Below are 24,876 nucleotides of genomic sequence, written 5' to 3' on the forward strand. Positions count from 1 at the left end.
TATCTATCTATCTATCTATCTATCTATCGTCTGTCTATCTGTCTGCCTGTCTGTCAGTCATCATCTATCTATGTTCTATTACTATAACATTTTCTGTATACATTTCTGTAATGACACCAGTGCCCCCTATGGGGGACAAAAGGAAAAGCAGGAAAAACTTAAACCTTTAATTAGAAAGTCTTAGGGTGGAAGAGAAAACCTTTCGCCACTTGTCCGGTGAGGAGACGAGCTGCGCCACAGAGCTGACGAGCTGCCGCTGCCGGGAAAGGCAGAGTCCTCGTCATCTCACCGGAACAGATCCCCGCACCAGATCTTCTCTGCCTCGGAACGGTCCGTTTATATACATTGTATAAGGCCGATGTCCCGGGGCAGATCCAACCAGAGCGCTGCGTACACCTGTCCACAGAAGACGGGCGTGGAACTGGTCCAAGCGTCATGGAAAGAGGGTAGGGGTCACATCTGGAGCCTGAGGGGCCCCGCAAGGGCCCTCACCTGTCAGGCTCCATTTCTAATCAGCTGGGGCTGAATATATTTAGTGGTCTACAAGTTGAAGGAGGTTCTGTAGCTGTCAGAAACTACAACATGAAGGGCATGATGAGAGTTGTAGTGCCACTCCAGTTTTTCACTGACGATCTGCTGGTGATTAGTTTCCAGCATCTGCTGTTTCTGGTTGTCAGGATGGTCACATGACCACAGGAAATGTTTACCACCGCAGCAATAAAAAGATAACGTTATCTGGCCGAGCAATGTGATTGGAAAATTCTGAGGCCGAGCACTTATCAGAAAATATAAGATTAGATGACGCCGAGGCTTTAAAGGGGAAGTCCATAAAAATAATGACCTAATCACCCAAACTTTAATATGATTTTCTATGTTTTTCATTATTTTTCCAAAAATTCTGCCTTTTATTTTTGTGGAGAATTTCATATCAGTTTCAATAATTCAGCTTTTTCTGTTTTTGTCCACAGAAACCAGGTATGATGAACCCACAGAGAATAGAAGATTCAAGCCATGGTCCTCTACCCCAGGGCTGGCAGTGTTATATGTCTCCACAGGGTCGTAGGTACTATGTGAACACCAACACAAATGGTAGGTATATACAGAGTGTACTCGTTCAATATCTATAATGCTGCCTCCTATGTACGAGGATATAACTACTATAATACTGCCTCCTATGTACGAGGATATAACTACTATAATACTGCTCCTGTGTACAAGAATATAACTACTATAATGCTGCCTCCTATGTACAAGAATATAACTACTATAATACTGCCTCCTATGTACAAGAATATAACTACTATAATACTGCTCCTATGTACAAGAATATAACTACTATAATACTGCTCCTATGTATAAGAATATAACTACTATAATACTGCCTCCTATGTACAAGAATATAACTGCTATAATACTGTTCCTATGTACAAGAATATAACTACTATAATACTGCCTCCTATGTACAGGAATATAACTACTATAATACTGCTCCTATGTACAAGAATATAACTACTATAATACTGCCTTCTATGTACAAGAATATAACTACTATAATACTGCTCCTATGTACAAGAATATAACTACTATAATACTGCTCCTATGTACAAGAATATAACTACTATAATACTGCCTTCTATGTACAAGAATATAACTACTATAATACTGCTCCTATGTACAGGAATATAACTACTATAATACTGCTCCTATGTACAAGAATAGAACTACTATAATACTGCTCCTATATACAAGAATATAAGTACTATAATACTGCTCCTATATACAAGAATATAAGTACTATAATACTGCTCCTATGTACAAGAATATAACTACTATAATACTGCCCCCTATGTACAAGAATATAACTACTATAATACTGCTCCTATGTACAAGAATATAACTACTATAATACTGCTCCTATGTACAAGAATATAACTACTATAATACTGCCTCCTATGTACAAGAATATAACTACTATAATACTGCTCCTATGTACAAGAATATAACTACTATAATACTGCCTCCTATGTACAAGAATAGAACTGCTATAATACTGCTCCTATGTACAAGGATATAACTACTATAATACTGCTCCTATGTACAAGAATATAACTACTATAATACTGCTCCTATATACAAGAATATAACTACTATAATACTGCTCCTATGTACAAGAATATGACTACTATAATACTGCCTCCTATGTACAAGAATATAACTACTATAATACTGCCTCCTATGTACAAGGATATAACTACTATAATACTGCTCCTATGTACAAGAATATAACTACTATAATACTGCCTCCTATGTACAAGGATATAACTACTATAATACTGCTCCTATGTACAAGAATAGAACTGCTATAATACTGCTCCTATGTACAAGAATAGAACTGCTATAATACTGCTCCTATGTACAAGAATAGAACTGCTATACTACTGCCTCCTATGATAATGTTGATGCTGATGTCCTTTTTCTGCTGCTTCACCGTTCTGAAGCTGCAGAAGGCGACCCCCTGCTGTTCTCCTTCTTCCTGTTACCGGCAGTCCCGGCCTTGGTGTTTTGCGTGTCTTCTGCAGGCTGCAACCTGCATGTGCTGGTTAAAGCCTTTTCTGTAGGCCTGACCGGTCGCCGCTGAATCTATAAAGCACCTTCCTCGGTTGGAGTGTGCATGAGCTTTAGGTTCGTAGTTTACTAGCTATCCAGTGAAGGTGCATTATTCTGTCTGACTGCCCTTGTTCCGAACCGCTGCCTGATACCAACTCTAATTCTCTGTTCCTTGCCCTGATCTTGGTCCGTTTCTCGTATTGATCCATTGCCATCTGCCCTAACCTTAGAATAGTCTCACAGATGCGTTTGAACACTGCCTGCTCGGACCTGAGTAAGTCCCCTGACTATGAATTTTGCCTGATCGCTTAGAGATTCGCACTCGTATCCCTGTCCTTTGTGCGTCAGCTGCCCACTACACTGGGACTATCTTAAGAGGTAGCGACCTTGTGGCTCACCTGCATAGGGGTTAAAGGGTGAAAACCAGGACCGGTTAGTCCACACCCACTGACCATTAGACTATGAATTATTAGATGTTTGTGGATTGTTCTCTAGTTTTCCGCTTCTGTTTCTCATTTTCATACTTTTTGGAATTTGGGGCTTTTTAGATGATGATTTGCTTTGGGAAGGACTTGAGAATTTATGTCTCGTCTTGTTGTAGTGATGGACGTGTAGATTTTGGGTATTTTTAGGGCATGCGACTGTGTGATGTATCTTTTGATTGGATGTTGGGGTCCGGGCTTCCTCCGTTGGTGCTCATTTCCCCGGGGTTATTTTTAGTGTTTATGATGTCTTCAGGTTCATTTCAGTCCTCATGACAACCCTTCTGGGTACGCCCACCCCCCTCGGTGCCTCGGTGCTTCCTCCTATTCCTGCCGCCTTCAGATCTCGCAGATTTTCTTTCTTGAGGTCCCTTCCTGACCTTTGTAGTATCTGTGGCCCTATACTGGCTTTGGGTCTTTACTTGGATCCTATATATATATTTTATTTCTTTTTATCTCTTTTTTTTGTGCCGTTTAATGCTTCTGATGAACCGCATCTAGTTTTAGTTTGACTTGAGGCCTAGCAGCCATGTGTCGACCTATGTTGAGCAGATGCCGCCACCTCCGTGACCTCGCTGCTGTGAGATGACGAGATGAATGTTGTTGTCAGCCTTTCCCTCGGAGCTGCGTTCCTGTGATGATTGAAGGCGCGTTTCACATTCGATTTCACATTCGAGAGATTCTTTTTTCCCTCTTGTCATCAGCACCTGGTCTTTGTATACCGCCATTAACCATGAGCCGTCTTACTCGCTCAGCCTTAGGGAAACCTGATGTGATGAGGTCGGATACCGGGGGGGGGGGGGGGTCGTAGGCTAAACATGGCCCAAAGGGCTTTGTCTTGGCACAAACTTTAAAATGATATGTGATAAAAGGAAGACCGGCTGCAGTCCCTCCCCAGACCACTAGGTGTCACTGCACATTGATGCACCTCTGGTACTGCTGCATTGTAATTTGTGTACTATACAGGTCAGGAATGGCGTATACGACTCGGAGAACTTTGATACTATTCGCAGTGTGCCAGTGTCTTCACATCTGCCGTGGCGTTTTTTCAAATGATTTTGGTGAATTATTGAAAGTCTGTTTTAAGAAATTCAGCAGCGCAATCAGCAGAACGTTGTCTTAATCCTGTGTGTAAGTGCTGCATGATTAATCCCGGAGAGAGCGGCGGCTTTATTACCCGAAACGCGACATCTGTATCACATTCAAGTGCTGTCAGGGATTCCGGGGCAAAGGCTCCGCTTCTCAAGTGGCTCCAGCTGAGGAAATTGCAGAGGCTGAGGTTTCAAAGAAACTCAAACACTCGACTTCCCGGGCCTAGCAAAGAGTAAATTCTACAGAGGGAGATGACCCACCCCCGGGGGGGCCCAGGGGTAGCTCTGGGGGCCAGGCTTCCACTCATTGGTGCTGCGTGAATGATGAGATCTCGGCTGACAGCAGCAGTTATGTGAGCGCAGCTCTGGATGTGAATGAAGTACCTCCGCCTCGACCTACTGTGTCATATGTTGGAATAATATAATCTTGATAACCAGTTTATCAAAATGCAGCCAAGTCATAGAGGCAACCTCTACGGTTTCTAAGAGGCCCTTAACTCAAGGGGCCACAGCTCAATTACTACTCATCAATGATCTGAGCATGGACAGAGCCTCAGAATGTTACTCCCCTGAGGATCCGGAGATTGGAAGGAGGGGTGGAAAACGGACACGCCCCCTCGTAGAGGGATAAGGAGGGAGTTGTGGTGGAATGAACCATTTCCGAAGCGAGGAAAGGGGAGCATTATACTTATAGTTCTTCAATTGTTTACTCTTCATTCCACTGTAGGTGACTTAAAGGGCAACTCCACACAGAAGGTCCTCCTTGTAACTGTGACCGATGCCATCCTATTGGCCACACCTTCTGTTACCCTTAGCCTGAGCCGTATATTTGCTGCACCAGATTTGTGTTGTAGTTTTTACAGTAAATTGCGGAGAAGAAGAGATTTGCACGATCTCTGGCGATATTTACATAAGCGCCATCCTCAGTACTCACCGTTGGGGCTTATTCACTTGTCGCGGTTTTTGATGCAGCTTCGGAGAAATGACTGCAGCTTGTGACTATAGGCTTAGCGGTGTTGCGGTATTTTGAAGACTATTCTCTGCTAGGGGTGGAACTTTTTTAATATTCCTGTCTGCTCTGGGGATACGGGGGAATTAGCCCGGTCGGATGGATTTAGTGAGAAGAGCGCACGGATCAGCCTTTAATTCTGTCTTTGAAGTCCAAAAAAAATCCTCTGCCAAATCATGTCAGAGACGCTCTGTGAAAGCGAGAAAAATAAGGGCGACCTGAGCAAAGTGAGCACCAGTCATTAAAGGGGAACTCCAGCTAGTGTCATTATCTCGGACGTGATAAGCAGACACCTACTGGACACAGCACACTCTGACTGAATCCCAGCCAAGAGTGGCGGTACTATATATCGTCTAGGCCAGGCACTGGGCATACTGGGAATGTAAAGACAGATTATAGCGTGGGCAAAAGAATAATTTCCCTGAATCCTCCAGTACCCCATCCCCAACTATGTGGCCCACCGTAAATCTACTTCACGGCACCAGCGGTAGTATGAATCGGGTATTGGATAATGTGGGCATTGTAGTGGGTGCTGTATAGCAGTATATTATTTGGCACTGTATGGCGTTGTACTGGATTGTATGATAGCACGGCATTGTAGTGGTGCTGTATAACAAGGGTATTATTTGGCACAGTATGGCGGTACAGTACCGTATTATAAAGACGTGTTGGGGCAGTGCTAGTCTTCATTTTATTCTTTGTATAAGGGTACATTTACATGACAGTATTATTTTTTTCCGCGTCCGATCCGTATCAGTTACGCATTTTGTGGAATAGAAGCGGACCCATTCATTCCTATGGGTGAATTAAAATGTGCGGACAACATTCAGTATGTTGTCCGCATCCGTGTGTCCGCATTTCTATTTCGCAAAAATATGAAGCATGTCCTACTACTATTGTCCGAACAGATCCGCATTTCACCCATTTTTTTTTTGCGGATCCGTTTCCGTATTTTTGAGGGCCTTAATCCTTTTTTTTTCTCTCCTGTTTTTTACGGTCTGAAAAAAAAAAAATGCGGACACACTGTTCCGTTATTTGCGGACCGCAAATCGGAAAGGATTACACACGGTCGTGTGAATGTACCCTTAATTGGGTGGGTGCAAGGGGGTTTGTTAGGTCACACAAGGGGGCATAGAAGAACTATGTGGGCATACAGTATGGGGGCCTACAAGGACTATGGGGGCATACAGTACAGGGGCCTACAAGGACTGTGGGCATACAGTACAGGGGCCTACAAGGACTGTGGGCATACAGTACAGGGGCCTACAAGGACTATGTGGGCATACAGTACAGGGGCCTACAAGGACTATGTGGGCATACAGTACAGGGGCCTACAAGGACTATGTGGGCATACAGTACAGGGGCCTACAAGGACTGTGGGCATACAGTACAGGGGCCTACAAGGACTATGTGGGCATACAGTACAGGGGCCTACAAGGACTATGTGGGCATACAGTACAGGGGCCTACAAGGACTATGTGGGCATACAGTACAGGGGCCTACAAGGACTATGTGGGCATACAGTACAGGGGCCTACAAGGACTATGTGGGCATACAGTACAGGGGCCTACAAGGACTATGTGGGCATACAGTACAGGGGCCTACAAGGACTATGTGGGCATACAGTACAGGGGCCTACAAGGACTGTGGGCATACAGTACAGGGGCCTACAAGGACTATGTGGGCATACAGTACAGGGGCCTACAAGGACTATGTGGGCATACAGTACAGGGGCCTACAAGGACTATGTGGGCATACAGTACAGGGGCCTACAAGGACTGTGGGCATACAGTACAGGGGCCTACAAGGACTGTGGGCATACAGTACAGGGGCCTACAAGGACTGTGGGCATACAGTACAGGGGCCTACAAGGACTGTGGGCATACAGTACAGGGGCCTACAAGGACTGTGGGCATACAGTACAGGGGCCTACAAGGACTGTGGGCATACAGTACAGGGGCCTACAAGGACTGTGGGCATACAGTACAGGGGCCTACAAGGACTATGTGGGCATACAGTACAGGGGCCTACAAGGACTATGTGGGCATACAGTACAGGGGCCTACAAGGACTATGGGGGCATACAGTACAGGGGCCTACAAGGACTGTGGGCATACAGTACAGGGGCCTACAAGGACTATGTGGGCATACAGTACAGGGGCCTACAAGGACTATGTGGGTATACAGTACAGGGGCCTACAAGGACTATGTGGGCATACAGTACAGGGGCCTACAAGGACTATGGGGCATAGAAGGACTGTGGACATACAAGGACTATGGAGGCATACAGTGGGACACAAGAACTATGAGAACATACAGGAACTTGAAAGCATACAATGACTGTGGGCATATAGAAGGCCTATGGGGCATACAAGCACTATGTGGTATAAAGGGTTATGGGGTCATACAAGGACTATGAGGACATAGAAGGACTACAAGGGCATACAGTGGCATACATTACAGGAGCATAAAAGGACTATGTGGGCATACAAGGACTTTAATCCAGCATGGGTCATCCAGGACTGAAAGAAGGTGGTAGTGACGACCTAGCTTTGTTTCATTGACTGTCCTTATGCCGTGGCTGACAATATACCTCAACATGATGAGGGGCCCAGTCTGATGTTTTAGTGCCCCCTCTAACTGCTACCTTTTATGGAGTGCTATCTGTCCAGTCCTGACAGCTGCATCAAGAAAACTGTACATTGTACTCCTTTCCCCCAGGCAGGAGAGACACCAAACACTGCCTCTCCTGCCCCTTCCTGCCTCTCCTGCCCCTTCCTGCCTCTCCTGCCCCTTCCTGCCTCTCCTGCCCCTTCCTGCCCCTTCCTGCCTCTCCTGACCCTTCTGCTATTCCTGCCTCTCCTGCCATTCCTGCCTCTCCTGCCCCTTCCTGCCTCTCCTGCCCCTTCCTGCCTCTCCTGACCCTTCTGCTATTCCTGCCTCTCCTGGCCATTCCTGCCTCTCCTGGCCATTCCTGCCTCTCCTGGCCATTCCTGCCTCTCCTGGCCATTCCTGCCTCTCCTGGCCATTCCTGCCTCTCCTGGCCATTCCTGCCTCTCCTGGCCATTCCTGCCCTTCCTGCCCCTCTCCTGCCTCTTCCTGCCTCTTCCTGCCTCTTCCTGCCTCTTCCTGCCTCTTCCTGCCTCTTCCTGCCTCTTCCTGCCTCTCCTGCCCCTTCCTCCTCTCCTGCCCCTTCCTGCCCCTTCCTCCTCTCCTGCCCCTTCCTGCCCCTCTCCTGCCTCTCCTGCCCCTTCCTCCTCTCCTGCCCCTTCCTCCTCTCCTGCCCCTTCCTGCCCCTCTCTGCCTCTCCTGCCCCTTCCTCCTCTCCTGCCCCTCTCCTGCCCCTTCCTCCTCTCCTGCCCCTTCCTCCTCTCCTGCCCCTTCCTGCCTCTCCTGCCCCTTCCTGCCTCTCCTGCCCCTTCCTGCCTCTCCTGCCCCTTCCTGCCTCTCCTGCCCCTTCCTGCCTCTCCCGCCTCCCAACAACCGAACCTCCTGGAGGCCGAAGTGTTTATTACTGTGGTTCTCAGGGGGTCCAGGAAAACAAGGTTTACCAAGAACATAACATCTGATTTTACAACCACAGAGAAGATCTGCGACATGAGGAGGGAATCTGCCGCCTCCTGCCGCTGCATTCTGCAAATAATCATCACTTTACATATTCCTAGTGGAAACGAGCCAAGTCTAATCCAATGTAAGCAAAAGAATCCCAAAACCAGCAGAAAGAGACCCAAATGTGTTTCCTGTTACTTCTCACATTGTACACACTCCCTGTAATTTCTGCCATGTCGGGCCTGTGGGCGGAGGGCGAGGCTCATGATAATAGCTTAACCCATTCATGGTGTGGAGAATGGAGGCAAAGAAAGTCTATGGGGGTCGTTTATTAAACCCTTTATCTTGCTGTGGATCCGCTGACGTTATGAAGAGGCGCCGGCCTCTACATCTGGCGCCTCTACATCTTTTATACGCCTAAAACAGGTGTAGAAAATGATGAGAGACTGACCTGCCGGCCCCTCCCCTTGCTCATCCACACCACGCCCACTCTTTTAGACCTGGCATGAGGGGGAAAAGTCTCAGATTGCGGCACTAATAACCTTATAGGCATATTTCTGGATAATAACTGACCCCCTGTGTATTTAATCATTTCAATAACAGACGACAATAATACCACATCAACTGTACAGGAGTAAAACTCTGATAATACTGCTCCTATGTACAGGAATAGAACTACTATAATACTGCTCCTATGTACAAGAATATAACTACTATAATACTGCTCCTATGTACAAGAATATAACTACTATAATACTGCCTCCTATGTACAAGAAAATAACTACTATAATACTGCTCCTATGTACAAGAATATAACTACTATAATACTGCTCCTCTGTACAAGAATATAACTACTATAATACTGCTCCTATGTACAAGAATATAACTACTATAATACTGCTCCTATGTACAAGAATATAACTACTATAATACTGCTCCTATGTACAAGAATATAACTACTATAATACTGCCTCCTATGTACAAGAATATAACTACTATAATACTGCTCCTATGTACAAGAATATAACTACTATAATACTGCCTCCTATGTACAAGAATATAACTACTATAATACTGCTCCTATGTACAAGAATATAACTACTATAATACTGCCTCCTATATACAAGAATATAACTACTATAATACCGCCTCCTATGTACAAGAATATAACTACTATAATACTGCCTCCTATGTACAAGAATATAACTACTATAATACTGCCTCCTATGTACAAGAATATAACTACTATAATACTGCCTCCTATGTACAAGAATATAACTACTATAATACTGCATCCTATGTACAAGAATATAACTACTATAATACCGCTCCTATGTACAAGAATATAACTACTATAATACTGCCTCCTATATACAAGAATATAACTACTATAATACCGCTCCTATGTACAAGAATATATCTACTATAATACTGCTCCTATGTACAAGAATATAACTACTATAATACTGCTCCTATGTACAAGAATATAACTACTATAATACTGCTCCTATGTACAAGAATATAACTACTATAATACTGCTCCTATGTACAAGAATATAACTACTATAATACTGCTCCTATGTACAAGAATATATCTACTATAATACTCCCTCCTATGTACAAGAATATAACTACTATAATACTGCTCCTATGTACAAGAATATAACTACTATAATACTGCCTCCTATATACAAGAATATAACTACTATAATACTGTCTCCTATGTACAAGAATATAACTACTATAATACTGCCCCTATGTACAGGAATAGAACTACTATAATACTGCTCCTCTGTACAGGAATAGAACTGCTATATCTTCCATATACATTGTGGTAAGTTCTCTCCTCGTCATCTCCTCCTGGAGGGACGGTATAGATTTAGGGCTGGGACCGGTGGGGTAGACGCGGAGTTCTTTGTGTGGGTGGTGATGTCTGCAGAACAGAAAGTCCTTTGTCAGTGTCTTCTCCCAGGGTTTGATGTCGTACATCTGCACTCGGGCGTCACCCCATTCCTGGAAAAATGAAATGCAGACGTTTTCCTCCATCCCGGAATATCAGACTTCTGACCCCATGTTTGGAGGGATTGGCTCTGTACTCGGTTCTCCGATCTTTGAGCAGTCGGAGGATGAGATCCTCGTGTAGAGCGGACGCTGTCATTATTTTTACTACCATCTGATTCTCTGAAAATTCCTTTTAATCTGGAGTCTGATGGTCCAGCATGCGGATAAATGAATTAGGCCAGCATTGGGTGTTGAAGCTGCCAATGGTGGGGTGCTGCTTCACAGCGGGGTTCCTCCATTCAGTTGTGCCCACAACCAGTCACCTTGCTGCAGTGAGGTCCTGGGTTCTGATCCCAGCAGCTGTCTGTATGTTCTCTTCATGTTCTCGCAGACTTCCAGCATCTTCCAAAAGCATAGAAATTGGTAGACTGTGACCTGAGGACAGGGATGATGGGAGTGAGATAAATGAAACTGGCGTGATTGGAGTGATGACCTGTGTACTGTGCTGCAGAATGTCAGCGCCATATACTGTATACATTACATGGAATAAATACTGGTTCCTAAATAATCAGCATCTTATAAATACTACAACCCCCACCCGAAGATGGCGGAGACACATCTGCTGCAGAGAGTCATGTGTGTATGGTTATTTGCGGAATTTTTACAAAAGATTTGATGTTTTGCTTTGCAGATGGTTCTTTTGAAAAAAAATATGCAGACGAGGGCAGAACGCAGCTCTGAGGTCTGTGCTGCTGCTTCATTCATAAACACGCTGTGAATCATCAGTCACAAGAGTTTATGTTGTGAGAAAAGGAGAAAAATGTATCTCTATAGTCCCTATAACACTGCTCAGTGATGTGAGGGGTAGAGGCTGTATCTATATAGTTCCTATAACACTGCCCAGTGATGTGAGGGGTAGAGGCTGTATCTATATAGTCCCTATAACATGGTCAGTGATGTGAGGGGTAGAGGCTGTATCTATATAGTCGCTATAACACTTCTCAGTGATGTGAGGGGTAGAGGCTGTATCTATATAGTCCCTATAACACTGCTCAGTGATGTGAGGGGTAGAGGCTGTATCTATATAGTTCCTATAACACTGCTCAGTGATGTGAGGGGTAGAGGCTGTATCTATATAGTTCCTATAACACTGCCCAGTGATGTGAGGGGTAGAGGCTGTATCTATATAGTCCCTATAACATGGTCAGTGATGTGAGGGGTAGAGGCTGTATCTATATAGTCGCTATAACACTTCTCAGTGATGTGAGGGGTAGAGGCTGTATCTATATAGTTCCTATAACACTGCTCAGTGATGTGAGGGGTAGAGGCTGTATCTATATAGTCCCTATAACATGGTCAGTGATGTGAGGGGTAGAGGCTGTATCTATATAGTCCCTATAACACTGCTCGGTGATGTGAGGGGTAGAGGCTGTATCTATATAGTTCCTATAACACTGCTCAGTGATGTGAGGGGTAGAGGCTGTATCTATATAGTCCCTATAACATGGTCAGTGATGTGAGGGGTAGAGGCTGTATCTATATAGTCCCTATAACACTGCTCGGTGATGTGAGGGGTAGAGGCTGTATCTATATAGTTCCTATAACACTGCTCAGTGATGTGAGGGGTAGAGGCTGTATCTATATAGTCCCTATAACATGGTCAGTGATGTGAGGGGTAGAGGCTGTATCTATATAGTCCCTATAACACTGCTCGGTGATGTGAGGGGTAGAAGCTGTATCTATATAGTCGCTATAACACTTCTCAGTGATGTGGGGGGTAGAGGCTGTATCTTTATAGACCCTATTACACTGCTTGTGATGTGAGGTGTAGAGGCTGTATCTCTATAGTCCCTATAACACTGCTCAGTGATGTGGGGGGTAGAGGCTGTATCTCTATAGTCCCTATAAGGCCTCATGCACACGACCGTATTGCTTTTTCAGTGTTTTGCGGTCCGTTTTTTACGGATCCGTTGTTCCGTTTTTTGTTTCCGTTTCCTTACCGTTTTTCCGTTCCGTTTTTCCGTATGCCATATACAGTATACAGTAATTACATAGAAAAAATTGGGCTGGGCATAACATTTTCAATAGATGGTTCAGCAAAAACGGAACGGATACGGAAGACATACGGATGCATTTCCGTATGTGTTCCGTTTTTTTTTGCGGACCCATTGACTTGAATGGAGCCAAGCACCGTGATTTGCGGACAAGAATAGGACATGTTCTATCTTTTCACGGCACGGAAATACTGAAATACTGAAACGGAATGCACACGGAGACACTTCAGTATTTTTTGCTGAACCATTGAAATGAATGGTTCAGTATATGTTCCGCATACTGAGCTAAAAAAACGTCCAGTATACTGAACGCAAAATACTGTCGTGTGCATGAGCCCTAACACTGCTCAGTGATGTGGGGGGTAGAGGCTGTATCTCTATAGTCCCTATAACACTGCTCGGTGATGTGAGGGGTAGAGGCTGTATCTATATAGTCGCTATAACACTTCTCAGTGATGTGGGGGGTAGAGGCTGTATCTCTATAGTCCCTATAACACTGCTCAGTGATGTGAGGGGTAGAGGCTGTATCTATATAGTCCCTATAACACTGCTCAGTGATGTGGGGGGTAGAGGCTGTATCTCTATGGCCCCTATAACACTGCTCGGTGATGTGGGGGGTAGAGGCTGTATCTCTATGGCCCCTATAACACTGCTCGGTGATGTGGGGGTAGAGGCTGTATCTCTATGGCCCCTATAACACTGCTCAGTGAGGTGAGGGGTAGAGGCTGTATCTCTATGGCCCCTATAACACTGCTCAGTGAGGTGGGGGGTAGAGGCTGTATCTCTATGGCCCCTATAACACTGCTCAGTAAGGTGGGGGGTAGAGGCTGTATCTCTATGGCCCCTATAACACTGCTCAGTGAGGTGGGGGGTAGAGGCTGTATCTCTATGGCCCCTATAACACTGCTCGGTGATGTGGGGGGTAGAGGCTGTATCTCTATGGCCCCTATAACACTGCTCAGTGAGGTGAGGGGTAGAGGCTGTATCTCTATGGCCCCTATAACACTGCTCAGTGAGGTGGGGGGTAGAGGCTGTATCTCTATGGCCCCTATAACACTGCTCAGTGAGGTGGGGGGTAGAGGCTGTATCTTTATAGTCCTCATAACATTGTCAGTGATGTCAGGGGTAGAGGCTGTATCTTTATAGTCCTCATAACATTGTCAGTGATGTCAGGGGTAGAGGCTGTATCTTTATAGTTCTTCTAACCTCTAATATCTAATAAGATATTCTGTATTATTGTCACGCTCGTGTGAGGGAGGAAGGCACCACACCGAGCAAAGGAGGGAAAGGGAATACCGGAATAAGGCTTGGAAACTAGGAAAGGAAGCTCTACACTTCCTAGAGAAAACCCTAACTCCAGTCCTGACAGACTACCAGTTTGACCTGCCTCAAAGGTAGTCAAGTTCATACACCAGGTACCTAGAATCCAATCTCACCCTATAGGACCCTGTTACTAATGTCAGGACTGAGTCTACCTGTTCGTCCAAAGGGAAGAACAAACAGGAGTCTCCATGAGGCCTAATGACAAACCGGGAAAGGCAACACACACCTATATATATATATAAACAAAATGGAAAGGAAACCATTCTCTTCAATGAAGCTTTGGCAGCACCAGGAACTCAGCCAAGAACCCAACAGAAGCTACACACCGCACAGCATAGTGGGAGAAACAACAATACATGGAGAAGGTTAAATGACCACAATAGCCCCACCTGGGGAAAGAAGGTGTGACAAGCATCAGAAAACCACGTGTTGCCAGTCTCGCAGATCTCCTGCCACCTGTCGCGGGAACGTCTGTATGTCTTAGTGCGTCCGTGACAATTATAAAATGGATCTGGATAATCGGGTGCAAATGTATTTTACGGGCTGTGATTTTCCCCCCCCCCCGTCCTCCCCAAAACCCAACAGGGAATCCAGAATACAGCAGTAATGTTCCTTTCTCGGTGACCGTGGTTGATGGTATAAGCTCATCATGAGTGTCATCGGTTCCTTCCTCCCTACTGTGGCTGATTTCTTAATTATGGCACATTTTTAATTGGCTGTGTCCTCATCTATTCCACCCTATTCTGGGGGAGATCCTGCATTATCGTGCACTAGTTCATCATCGGAATCGATCATTTCAAGGGTTTCTATGGAGTCCACTTTAGCTCAATCCTCTGCAGAATCCCCACTGTTCCTAAGAGGGAGATTAACGTGTAATTAATGCTGGTGGGGAGGGGGTAATAGTTGTATGGCGGGGGAGGGGGTAATTGTTGTGTGCACCATCAGTGATGCCATCTGATGATGAAGTCGCCCGTGACCAAAACAGTCAGGGTTAAATCTGTCAGGAAATAGGAGATGTTCATGGATTGTGCGGCAGCTGATTTGGTGTCATGCCTTAGTCCCACTGATAGAGGGCGCCACAACTCTTCTGTATCTTATACATTGTGTGCTAGGAGAAGCAAGTGGGACAAACTGGGAACTACTGGAATAAGCAATACAGGAAAACTGGGGGAGAGACTAGGGATGCAGCTGCTTCATAAGACAGCTTATATGTCACATGGCTCATAGGAGGTATGATCGCGAGTTCATGATCTTTTCAGCAGCACAGAGGATTTCGGGAGAGGAGTGTGCTGATCTTGTGGAGGTCACAGGATGAGAGTTACATAGTAGAAGGAGCAGGGTCCTCCCAGCAGCACAGAGGATTTCAGGAGAGGAGTGTGCTGATCTTGTGGAGGTCACATGATGAGAGTTACATAGTGGAAGGAGCAGGGTCCTTCCAGCAGCACAGAGGATTTCAGAAGAGCAGTGTGCTGATCCTGTGGCGGTCACAGGCTGAGAGTTACATAGTGGAAGGAGCAGGGTCCTCCCAGCAGCACAGAGGATGTCAGGAGTGGAAGGAGCAGGTTCCTGTCAGCAGCACAGAGTATTTCAGTTGTGCACTGGCTGTTCTCCTCTCCCGCTTGTTACCTGGGTAGATGAAGTCTCTGACGAGTCATTTGGTTCTCCACAATAATTAGCAATTTCCCTCTTTCGCGAGCCGCTATTATACTCTCCTTCTGGGCCGGGATGATTTCTGCAATTTCATCATCGTACTAATTACTGTTATGGCTCCTACGTGTCTTGTTTTACGTTCCATCCCGTGAGAAGTTCACGTGTTCTAAATGAGCACTGGAGATTATTAGGAAAGCGTGTAGGAATGTGCACTGGGGTGGTACTAGACCCTCCACCACTGAAGGAAGCACACAGCTTGCAGTACCAGCCAGAGGCACTAGAGGGCAACAGACAGATGGGAACAGAAACACTATCTCAATGGTACAAATCGCCAGGGGAGAAATATAGGAGGAATGCCCTGTAGTATACCAGTTATAGGGGGAATGCCCTGTAGTATACCAGTTATAGGGGGAATGCCCTGTAGTATACCAGTTATAGGGGGAATGCCCTGTAGTATACCAGTTATAGGGGGAATGCCCTGTAGTATACCAGTGATAGGGGGAATGCCCTGTAGTATACCAGTTATAGGGGGAATGCTCTGTAGTATACCAGTGATAGGGGGAATGCCCTGTAGTATACCAGTTATAGGGGGAATGCCCTGTAGTATACCAGTTATAGGGGGAATGCTCTGTAGTATACCTGTTATAGGGGGAATGCCCTGTAGTATACCAAAATAGGAGGAATGCCCTGTAGTATACCAGTTATAGGGGGAATGCCCTGTAGTATACCAGTTATAGGGGGAATGCCCTGTAGTATACCAAAATAGGAGGAATGCCCTGTAGTATACCAGTTATAGGGGGAATGCCCTGTAGTATACCAGTTATAGGGGGAATGCCCTGTAGTATACCAGTTATAGGGGGAATGCCCTGTAGTATACCAGTTATAGGGGGAATGCCCTGTAGTATACCAGTTATAGGGGGAATGCCCTGTAGTATACCAGTTATAGGGGGAATGCCCTGTAGTATACCAGTTATAGGGGGAATGCCCTGTAGTATACCAGTTATAGGGGGAATGCCCTGTAGTATACCAGTTATAGGGGGAATGCCCTGTAGTATACCAGTTATAGGGGGAATGCCCTGTAGTATACCAGTTATAGGGGGAATGCCCTGTAGTATACCAGTTATAGGGGGAATGCCCTGTAGTATACCAGTTATAGGGGGAATGCCCTGTAGTATACCAGTTATAGGGGGAATGCCCTGTAGTATACCAGTTATAGGGGGAATGCCCTGTAGTATACCAGTTATAGGAGGAATGCCCTGTAGTATACCAGTTATAGGGGGAATGCCCTGTAGTATACCAGTTATAGGGGGAATGCCCTGTAGTATACCAGTTATAGGGGGAATGCCCTGTAGTATACCAGTTATAGGGGGAATGCCCTGTAGTATACCAGTTATAGGGGGAATGCCCTGTAGTATACCAGTTATAGGGGGAATGCCCTGTAGTATACCAGTTATAGGGGGAATGCCCTGTAGTATACCAGTTATAGGGGGAATGCCCTGTAGTATACCAGTTATAGGGGGAATGCCCTGTAGTATACCAGTTATAGGGGGAATGCCCTGTAGTATACCAGTTATAGGGGGAATGCCCTGTAGTATACCAGTTATAGGGGGAATGCCCTGTAGTATACCAGTTATAGGGGGAATGCCCTGTAGTATACCAGTTATAGGGGGAATGCCCTGTAGTATACCAGTTATAGGGGGAATGCCCTGTAGTATACCAGTTATAGGGGGAATGCCCTGTAGTATACCAGTTATAGGGGGAATGCCCTGTAGTATACCAGTTATAGGGGGAATGCCCTGTAGTATACCAGTTATAGGGGGAATGCCCTGTAGTATACCAGTTATAGGGGGAATGCCCTGTGGTATACCAAAATAGGAGGAATGCCCTGTGGTATACCAAAATAGGAGGAATGCCCTGTGGTATACCAGTTATAGGAGGAATGCCCTGTGGTATACCAGTTATAGGAGGAATGCCCTGTGGTATACCAGTTATAGGGGGAATGCCCTGTGGTATACCAGTTATAGGGGGAATGCCCTGTGGTATACCAGTTATAGGGGGAATGCCCTGTGGTATACCAGTGATAGGGGGAATGCCCTGTAGTATACCAGTTATAGGGGGAATGCCCTGTAGTATACCAGTTATAGGGGGAATGCCCTGTGGTATACCAGTTATAGGGGGAATGCCCTGTGGTATACCAGTTATAGGGGGAATGTCCTGTGGTATACCAGTTATAGGGGGAATGCCCTGTGGTATACCAGTTATAGGGGGAATGCCCTGTGGTATACCAGTTATAGGGGGAATGCCCTGTGGTATACCAGTTATAGGGGGAATGCCCTGTGGTATACCAGTTATAGGGGGAATGCCCTGTGGTATACCAGTTATAGGGGGAATGCCCTGTGGTATACCAGTTATAGGGGGAATGCCCTGTGGTATACCAGTTATAGGGGGAATGCCCTGTGGTATACCAGTTATAGGGGGAATGCCCTGTGGTATACCAGTTATAGGGGGAATGCCCTGTGGTATACCAGTTATAGGGGGAATGCCCTGTGGTATACCAGTTATAGGGGGAATGCCCTGTGGTATACCAGTTATAGGGGGAATGCCCTGTGGTATACCAGTTATAGGGGGAATGCCCTGTGGTATACCAGTTATAGGGGGAATGCCCTGTGGTATACCAGTTATAGGGGGAATGCCCTGTGGTATACCAGTTATAGGGGGAATGCCCTGTGGTATACCAGTTATAGGGGGAATGCCCTGTGGTATACCAGTTATAGGGGGAATGCCCTGTGGTATACCAGTTATAGGGGGAATGCCCTGTGGTATACCAGTTATAGGGGGAATGCCCTGTGGTATACCAGCTATAGGGGGAATGCCCTGTGGTATACCAGCTATAGGGGGAATGCCCTGTGGTATACCAGCTATAGGGGGAATGCCCTGTAATAAATATATATATATATATATATATATATATATATATATATATATATATATATATATATATATATACACACACAAGAAAAATGGCGGCACTGGAACACAATCAAAGAAAAAAAGGGTGCACGTCTCCAGGGGAATAGGCTTCTTACCCCAATGTATAATCCAGAAAAGTAGGCGGCACTCCGATAAAGATAACAAGTGAACTTTATTCACCCAGGTGGTGCAGCACCTGGGTGAATAAAGTTCACTTGTTATCTTTATCGGAGTGCCGCCTACTTTTCTGGATTATATATAATATATAATAATAAAATATATATATATATATATAATCTCCTTCTAAAAAAAATTGCATATTGTGATAAAGTCCATTATTTTCTGTAATGTACTGATAAACATTAGACTTTCATATATTTTAGATTCATTACACACAACTGAAGTAGTTCAAGCCTTTTATTGTTTTAATATTGATGATTTTGGCCACAGCTCATGAAAACCCAAAATTCCTATCTCAAAAAATTAGCATATCATGAAAAGGTTCTCTAAACGAGCTATTAACCTAATCATCTGAATCAACTAATTAACTCTAAACACCTGCAAAAGATTCCTGAGGCTTTTAAAAACTCCCAGCCTGGTTCATTACTCAAAACCGCAATCATGGGTAAGACTGCCGACCTGACTGCTGTCCAGAAGGCCATCATTGACACCCTCAAGCAAGAGGGTAAGACACAGAAAGAAATGTCTGAAGGAATAGGCTGTTCCCAGAGCGCTGTATCAAGGCCCCTCAGTGGGAAGGAAAAAGTGTGGCAGAAAACGCTGCACAACGAGAAGAGGTGACCGGACCCTGAGGAAGATTGTGGAGAAGGACCAATTCCAGACCTTGGGGGACCTGCGGAAGCAGTGGACTGAGTCTGGAGTAGAAACATCCAGAGCCCCCGTGTACAGGCGTGTGCAGGAAATGGGCTACAGGTGCCGCATTCCCCAGGTCAAGACACTTTTGAACCAGAAACCGCAAGATGCTATCCTATCAATATGGGCCAACATTTCTAAAGAATGCTATCAGCACCTTGTTTAATCAATGCCACGTAGAATTAAGGTAGTTCTGAAGGCAAAAGGGGGTCCAACGCCGTATTAGTATGGTGTTCCTAATAATTCTTTAGGTGAGTGTATATAGGGTCATGTTCACACCATGTATAGATATTTAGATAGGATGATATATAGGGTCATTATGGTCACATCATGCTGGATGTATAGATGGGATAATATGGGTCATCATAGTTGTATATAGGATGATATGTGGGGTCATGTCCTGTGGGATGTAAATATAGGATCTTATGTCCTTCAACCGCAAAGGGGAGAAGATTCCTCTGCTTGCTGCAGGACCACTTTATGGGCCAGTTTGTAGAAGCTCCCACTAGCGGCGAGGCTCTGTTGGATCTGGTATTTTCTGATGATGCAGAGCTTGTTGGAAATGTTCCTCTTCGAGAAACACTAGGTGATAGTGACCACAATATAATTATATTCCCCCTACATTATAAGAAGCAAACTGTGCCAGGCAGAGCAAGGACACTGAATTATAAAAAGGCTAATTTCCCTGGGATGAGGGCAGCATTTCAGGGCATAGACTGGGAGCAGCTACTGTCACATAATAATACTGAGGATAAATAGGAGAGCTTCACATTGAGTAATTGCAGTAGCTGTAAATGGCAATAATAGAAAAAAAGAGAGCATTTAAAAAATACAAATCTGAGGGGTCAGATGTAGCCTCTGAAGATTACAAAGGGCTTAATAAAATCTGTAGCAAAAATACAAAACGAACAGCAGGTGGCAAAAGAGGGCAAAACAAATCCCCAAATATTCTTTAAATATATAAATTCTAAAAAGCCAAGGTCTGAGCAGGTAGGTCCCCTAAATATTGGTAAAGGGGGGTTAGTCACTGAAGATAAGGAAAATGCAGAGTTACTAAATGTTTTTTTTAGCTCTGTATATACAAAAGAACAGAAAGGAGCTGATATCTGTGGTGCTGGGGCTGTAATATACTGAATTGGCTAACTGTAGATATGGTTAAAGATAAGTTATATAAGGTAAATGTGAACAAGGCTCTCCGGGTCCAGATGGATTACACCCAAGAGTGTTTAAAGAGCTCCGTTCAGTCATTGCTGTGCTCCTGTTTATAATTTTTTAAGATTCTCTAGGTACTGTTGCAAGTGATTGGCGCAAGGCAAACGCCTATATTCAAAAAAGGATCTAGGTCCTTCACAGGTAATTATAGACCGGTTAGTTTAACTTCTGTCATGGGAAAAATGTTTGAAGGACTCTTAAGGGACTACACACAGGAGTATGTTACTAAATAATATTATAAGTGATAACCAGCATGGGCTTACCAAGGACAGAAGTTGTCAGACTAACCTGATTTTGTTTTTATGAGGAGGTGAGTAGAAGCCTGGACTGAGGGGCGGCTGTGGATGTAGTGAGGTGAGTAGTAGCCTGGACAGAGGGGTGGCTGTGGATGTAGTGAGGTGAGTAGTAGCATGGACAGAGGGGCGGCTGTGGATGTAGTGAGGTGAGTAGTAGCCTGGACAGAGGGGCGGCTGTGGATGTAGTGAGGTGAGTAGTAGCCTGGACAGAGGGGCGGCTGTGAATGTAGTGAGGTGAGTAGAAGCCTGGACAGAGGGGCGGCTGTGGATGTAGTGAGGTGAGTAGAAGCCTGGACAGAGGGGTGGCTGTGGATATAGTGAGGTGAGTAGAAGCCTGGACAGAGGGGCGGCTGTGGATGTAGTGAGGTGAGTAGAAGCCTGGACAGAGGGGCGGCTGTGGATATAGTGAGGTGAGTAGAAGCCTGGACAGAGGGGCGGCTGTGGATGTAGTGAGGTGAGTAGTGGCCTTTTTAAGATTCTCTAGGTACTGTTGCAAGTGATTGGCGCAAGGCAAACGCCTATATTCAAAAAAGGATCTAGGTCCTTCACAGGTAATTATAGACCGGTTAGTTTAACTTCTGTCATGGGAAAAATGTTTGAAGGACTCTTAAGGGACTACGCACAGGAGTATGTTACTAAATAATATTATAAGTGATAACCAGCATGGGCTTACCAAGGACAGAAGTTGTCAGACTAACCTGATTTTGTTTTTATGAGGAGGTGAGTAGAAGCCTGGACAGAGGGGTGGCTGTGGATGTAGTGAGGTGAGTAGTAGACTGGACAGAGGGGCAGCTGTGGCTGTAGTGAGGTGAGTAGAAGCCTGGACAGAGGGGCGGCTGTGGATGTAGTGAGGTGAGTAGTAGACTGGACAGAGGGGCGGCTGTGGATGTAGTGAGGTGAGTAGTAGACTGGACAGAGGGGCAGCTGTGGCTGTAGTGAGGTGAGTAGAAGCCTGGACAGAGGGGCGGCTGTGGATGTAGTGAGGTGAGTAGTAGGCTGGACAGAGGGGTGGCTGTGGATGTAGTGAGGGGAGTAGAAGCCTGGACAGAGGGGCGGCTGTGGATGTAGTGAGGTGAGTAGAAGCCTGGACAGAGGGGCGCTGTGGATGTAGTGAGGTGAGTAGTAGACTGGACAGAGGGGCGGCTGTGGATGTAGTGAGGTGAGTAGTAGACTGGACAGAGGGGCGGCTGTGGATGTAGTGAGGTGAGTAGTAGACTGGACAGAGGGGCAGCTGTGGATGTAGTGAGGTGAGTAGTAGACTGGACAGAGGGGCGGCTGTGGATGTAGTGAGGTGAGTAGTGGACTGGACAGAGGGGCAGCTGTGGCTGTAGTGAGGTGAGTAGAAGCCTGGACAGAGGGGCGGCTGTGGATGTAGTGAGGTGAGTAGTAGACTGGACAGAGGGGCGGCTGTGGATGTAGTGAGGTGAGTAGTAGACTGGACAGAGGGGCGGCTGTGGATGTAGTGAGGTGAGTAATAGCCTGGACAGAGGGGCGGCTGTGGATGTAGTGAGGTGAGTAGTAGACTGGACAGAGGGGCGGCTGTGGATGTAGTGAGGTGAGTAGTGGCCTGGACAGAGGGGCGGCTGTGGATGTAGTGAGGTGAGAAGTAGTCTGGACAGAGGGGCGGCTGTGGATGTAGTGAGGTGAGTAGTAGACTGGACAGAGGGGCAGCTGTGGATGTAGTGAGGTGAGTAGAAGCCTGGACAGAGGGGCGGCTGTGGATGTAGTGAGGTGAGTAGAAGCCTGGACAGAGGGGCGGCTGTGAATGTAGTGAGGTGAGTAGTAGCCTGGACAGAGGGGCGGCTGTGGATGTAGTGAGGGGAGTAGTAGCCTGGACAGAGGGGCGGCTGTGGATGTAGTAGGCTGGACAGAGGGGCGGCTGTGGATGTAGTGAGGTGAGTAGAAGCCTGGACAGAGGGGCGGCTGTGGATGTAGTGAGGTGAGTAGAAGCCTGGACAGAGGGGCGGCTGTGGATGTAGTGAGGTGAGTAGTAGCCTGGACAGAGGGGCGGCTGTGGATGTAGTGAGGTGAGTAGAAGCCTGGACAGAGGGGCGGCTGTGGATGTAATGAGGGGAGTAGTAGCCTGGACAGAGGGGCGGCTGTGGATGTAATGAGGGGAGTAGTAGCCTGGACAGAGGGGCGGCTGTGGATGTAGTGAGGGGAGTAGTAGCCTGGACATAGGGAAGACTGTGGATGTAGTGAGGTGAGTAGTAGCCTGGACAGAGGGGCGGCTGTGGATGTAGTGAGGTGAGTAGTAGCCTGGACAGAGGGGCGGCTGTGGATGTAGTGTTTCTGGATTTTGCTGAGGCTTTTGATACTGTCTCTTATAGACGTTTAATAAGTAAAGTAAGGTCTATAGGTTTGGAAAGTAGAGCTTGTATTTGGATTGAAAACTGGCTGAAGGACGGTGTCCAGAGAGTTGTGGTCAATGATTCCTATTCAGAATGGTCCCGGGTTATAAGTGGTGACCCCAAGGTTCAATGCTGGGCCCTTTATTATATTAATTTATATATTTAATATATCGAGGACGGGATTTATGGCACCATATCTATTTTTGCAGATGACACTAAGCTGTGTAGTACTGTACGGTCTATGGAAGATGTCCACAAACTACAAGCTGACTGGGACACTGAGTGATTGGGCATCAACTTGGAAAATGAGGTTCAATGTGGACAAATGTAAAGTTCTGCATCTTGGTAGTAATAATGTGCATCATATGTCCTAGGACAGTGATGGCGAACCTTTTACAGACCGAGTGCCCAAACTACAACCCAAAACCCACTTATTTATCGCAAAGCACCAACAGGGCAATTTAACCTGAAAACTACAGTCCAATATAGTATATCTTCCATGTACTTTATTATTTATTATAATAGCCTGCTGTCATTCAATGAGTCACTTGTGCCGTTCATAGTGCGCCCTGCACGGATGAATGGCAGGAAAAGTCTAAGGCATATTGTACACCATAGACTTTTTCCAGAGTGCGGGTGCCCACAGAGAGGGCTCTGAGTGCCGCCTCTGACACCAGTGCCATAGGTTCGCCACCACTGTCCTAGGTGATGTAGCACTGGGAGAGTCACTTGTAGAGAAGGATTTGGGTGTCCTCGAGGATGGTAGATTAAATTACAGCATACAATGTCAATCAGCTGCTTCTAAGGCCACAGCATACTGTCATGCATTAAACGAGGCATGGACTCGCGGGGCAGGGATGTAATATTACCACTTTACAAAGTGTTGGTGCGGCCTCATCTGGAATACGAAGTCCAGTTCTGGGCACCAGTCCATAGAAAGGATGCCCTGGAGCTGTAGAGAGTACAGAGGATAGCGACTAAACTGATAAGGGGCATGGAGGGTCTGAGTTATGAAGAAAGATTAAAATAATTGAATGTATTTAGTCTTGAGAAGAGACGTCTAAGGGGGGACATGATTAACCTGTACAAGTATATAAATGTGCCATACAAAAAATACGGCGAAAAGCTGTTCCATATAAAATGCCCTCAAAAGACAAGGGGCGCTGCCTCCGACTGGAGAGGGAAAAGTTCAGTCTCTCGGAAGCGTCAAAGCCTCTTTACTGTAAGAACTGTGAAGCTGTGGAATAGACTCCTCAGGACGTGGTCCCAGCAGGAACAGGGGACAGTTTCCAAAGGGGTTTAGACAAATTCTTAAAAGTAAAAAACATTAATGCTTATGAAAACATGTAGAAATCTGAGTCTCACTTCCTTCTGAGATTTGCGTCCCCACCTATCCCTTGGTTGAACTT

General features: G+C 45.9%; 1 protein-coding gene across 4 annotated transcripts in view; it reads left to right on the forward strand.

Moving 5' to 3' along the window:
- The window catches only part of LOC122941177 (growth arrest-specific protein 7-like), a 178,342-nt gene that overhangs the window by 109,776 nt on the left and 43,690 nt on the right, over positions 1–24,876 (forward strand). For 2 of the 4 annotated variants that reach the window (XM_044298218.1, XM_044298220.1), the window contains exon 2: positions 969–1,089. The exons of 1 other annotated variant lie outside the window; for it this stretch is intronic. In XM_044298218.1, the coding sequence (XP_044154153.1) occupies positions 969–1,089 (121 nt within the window). The remainder of the gene's footprint in view (positions 1–968; positions 1,090–24,876) is intronic. One more of the 4 variants, XM_044298219.1, reaches the window with a different exon arrangement.

The sequence above is a fragment of the Bufo gargarizans genome, chromosome 6 (genome assembly GCF_014858855.1).
Source record: "Bufo gargarizans isolate SCDJY-AF-19 chromosome 6, ASM1485885v1, whole genome shotgun sequence".
Lineage (NCBI taxonomy): Eukaryota > Metazoa > Chordata > Amphibia > Anura > Bufonidae > Bufo > Bufo gargarizans.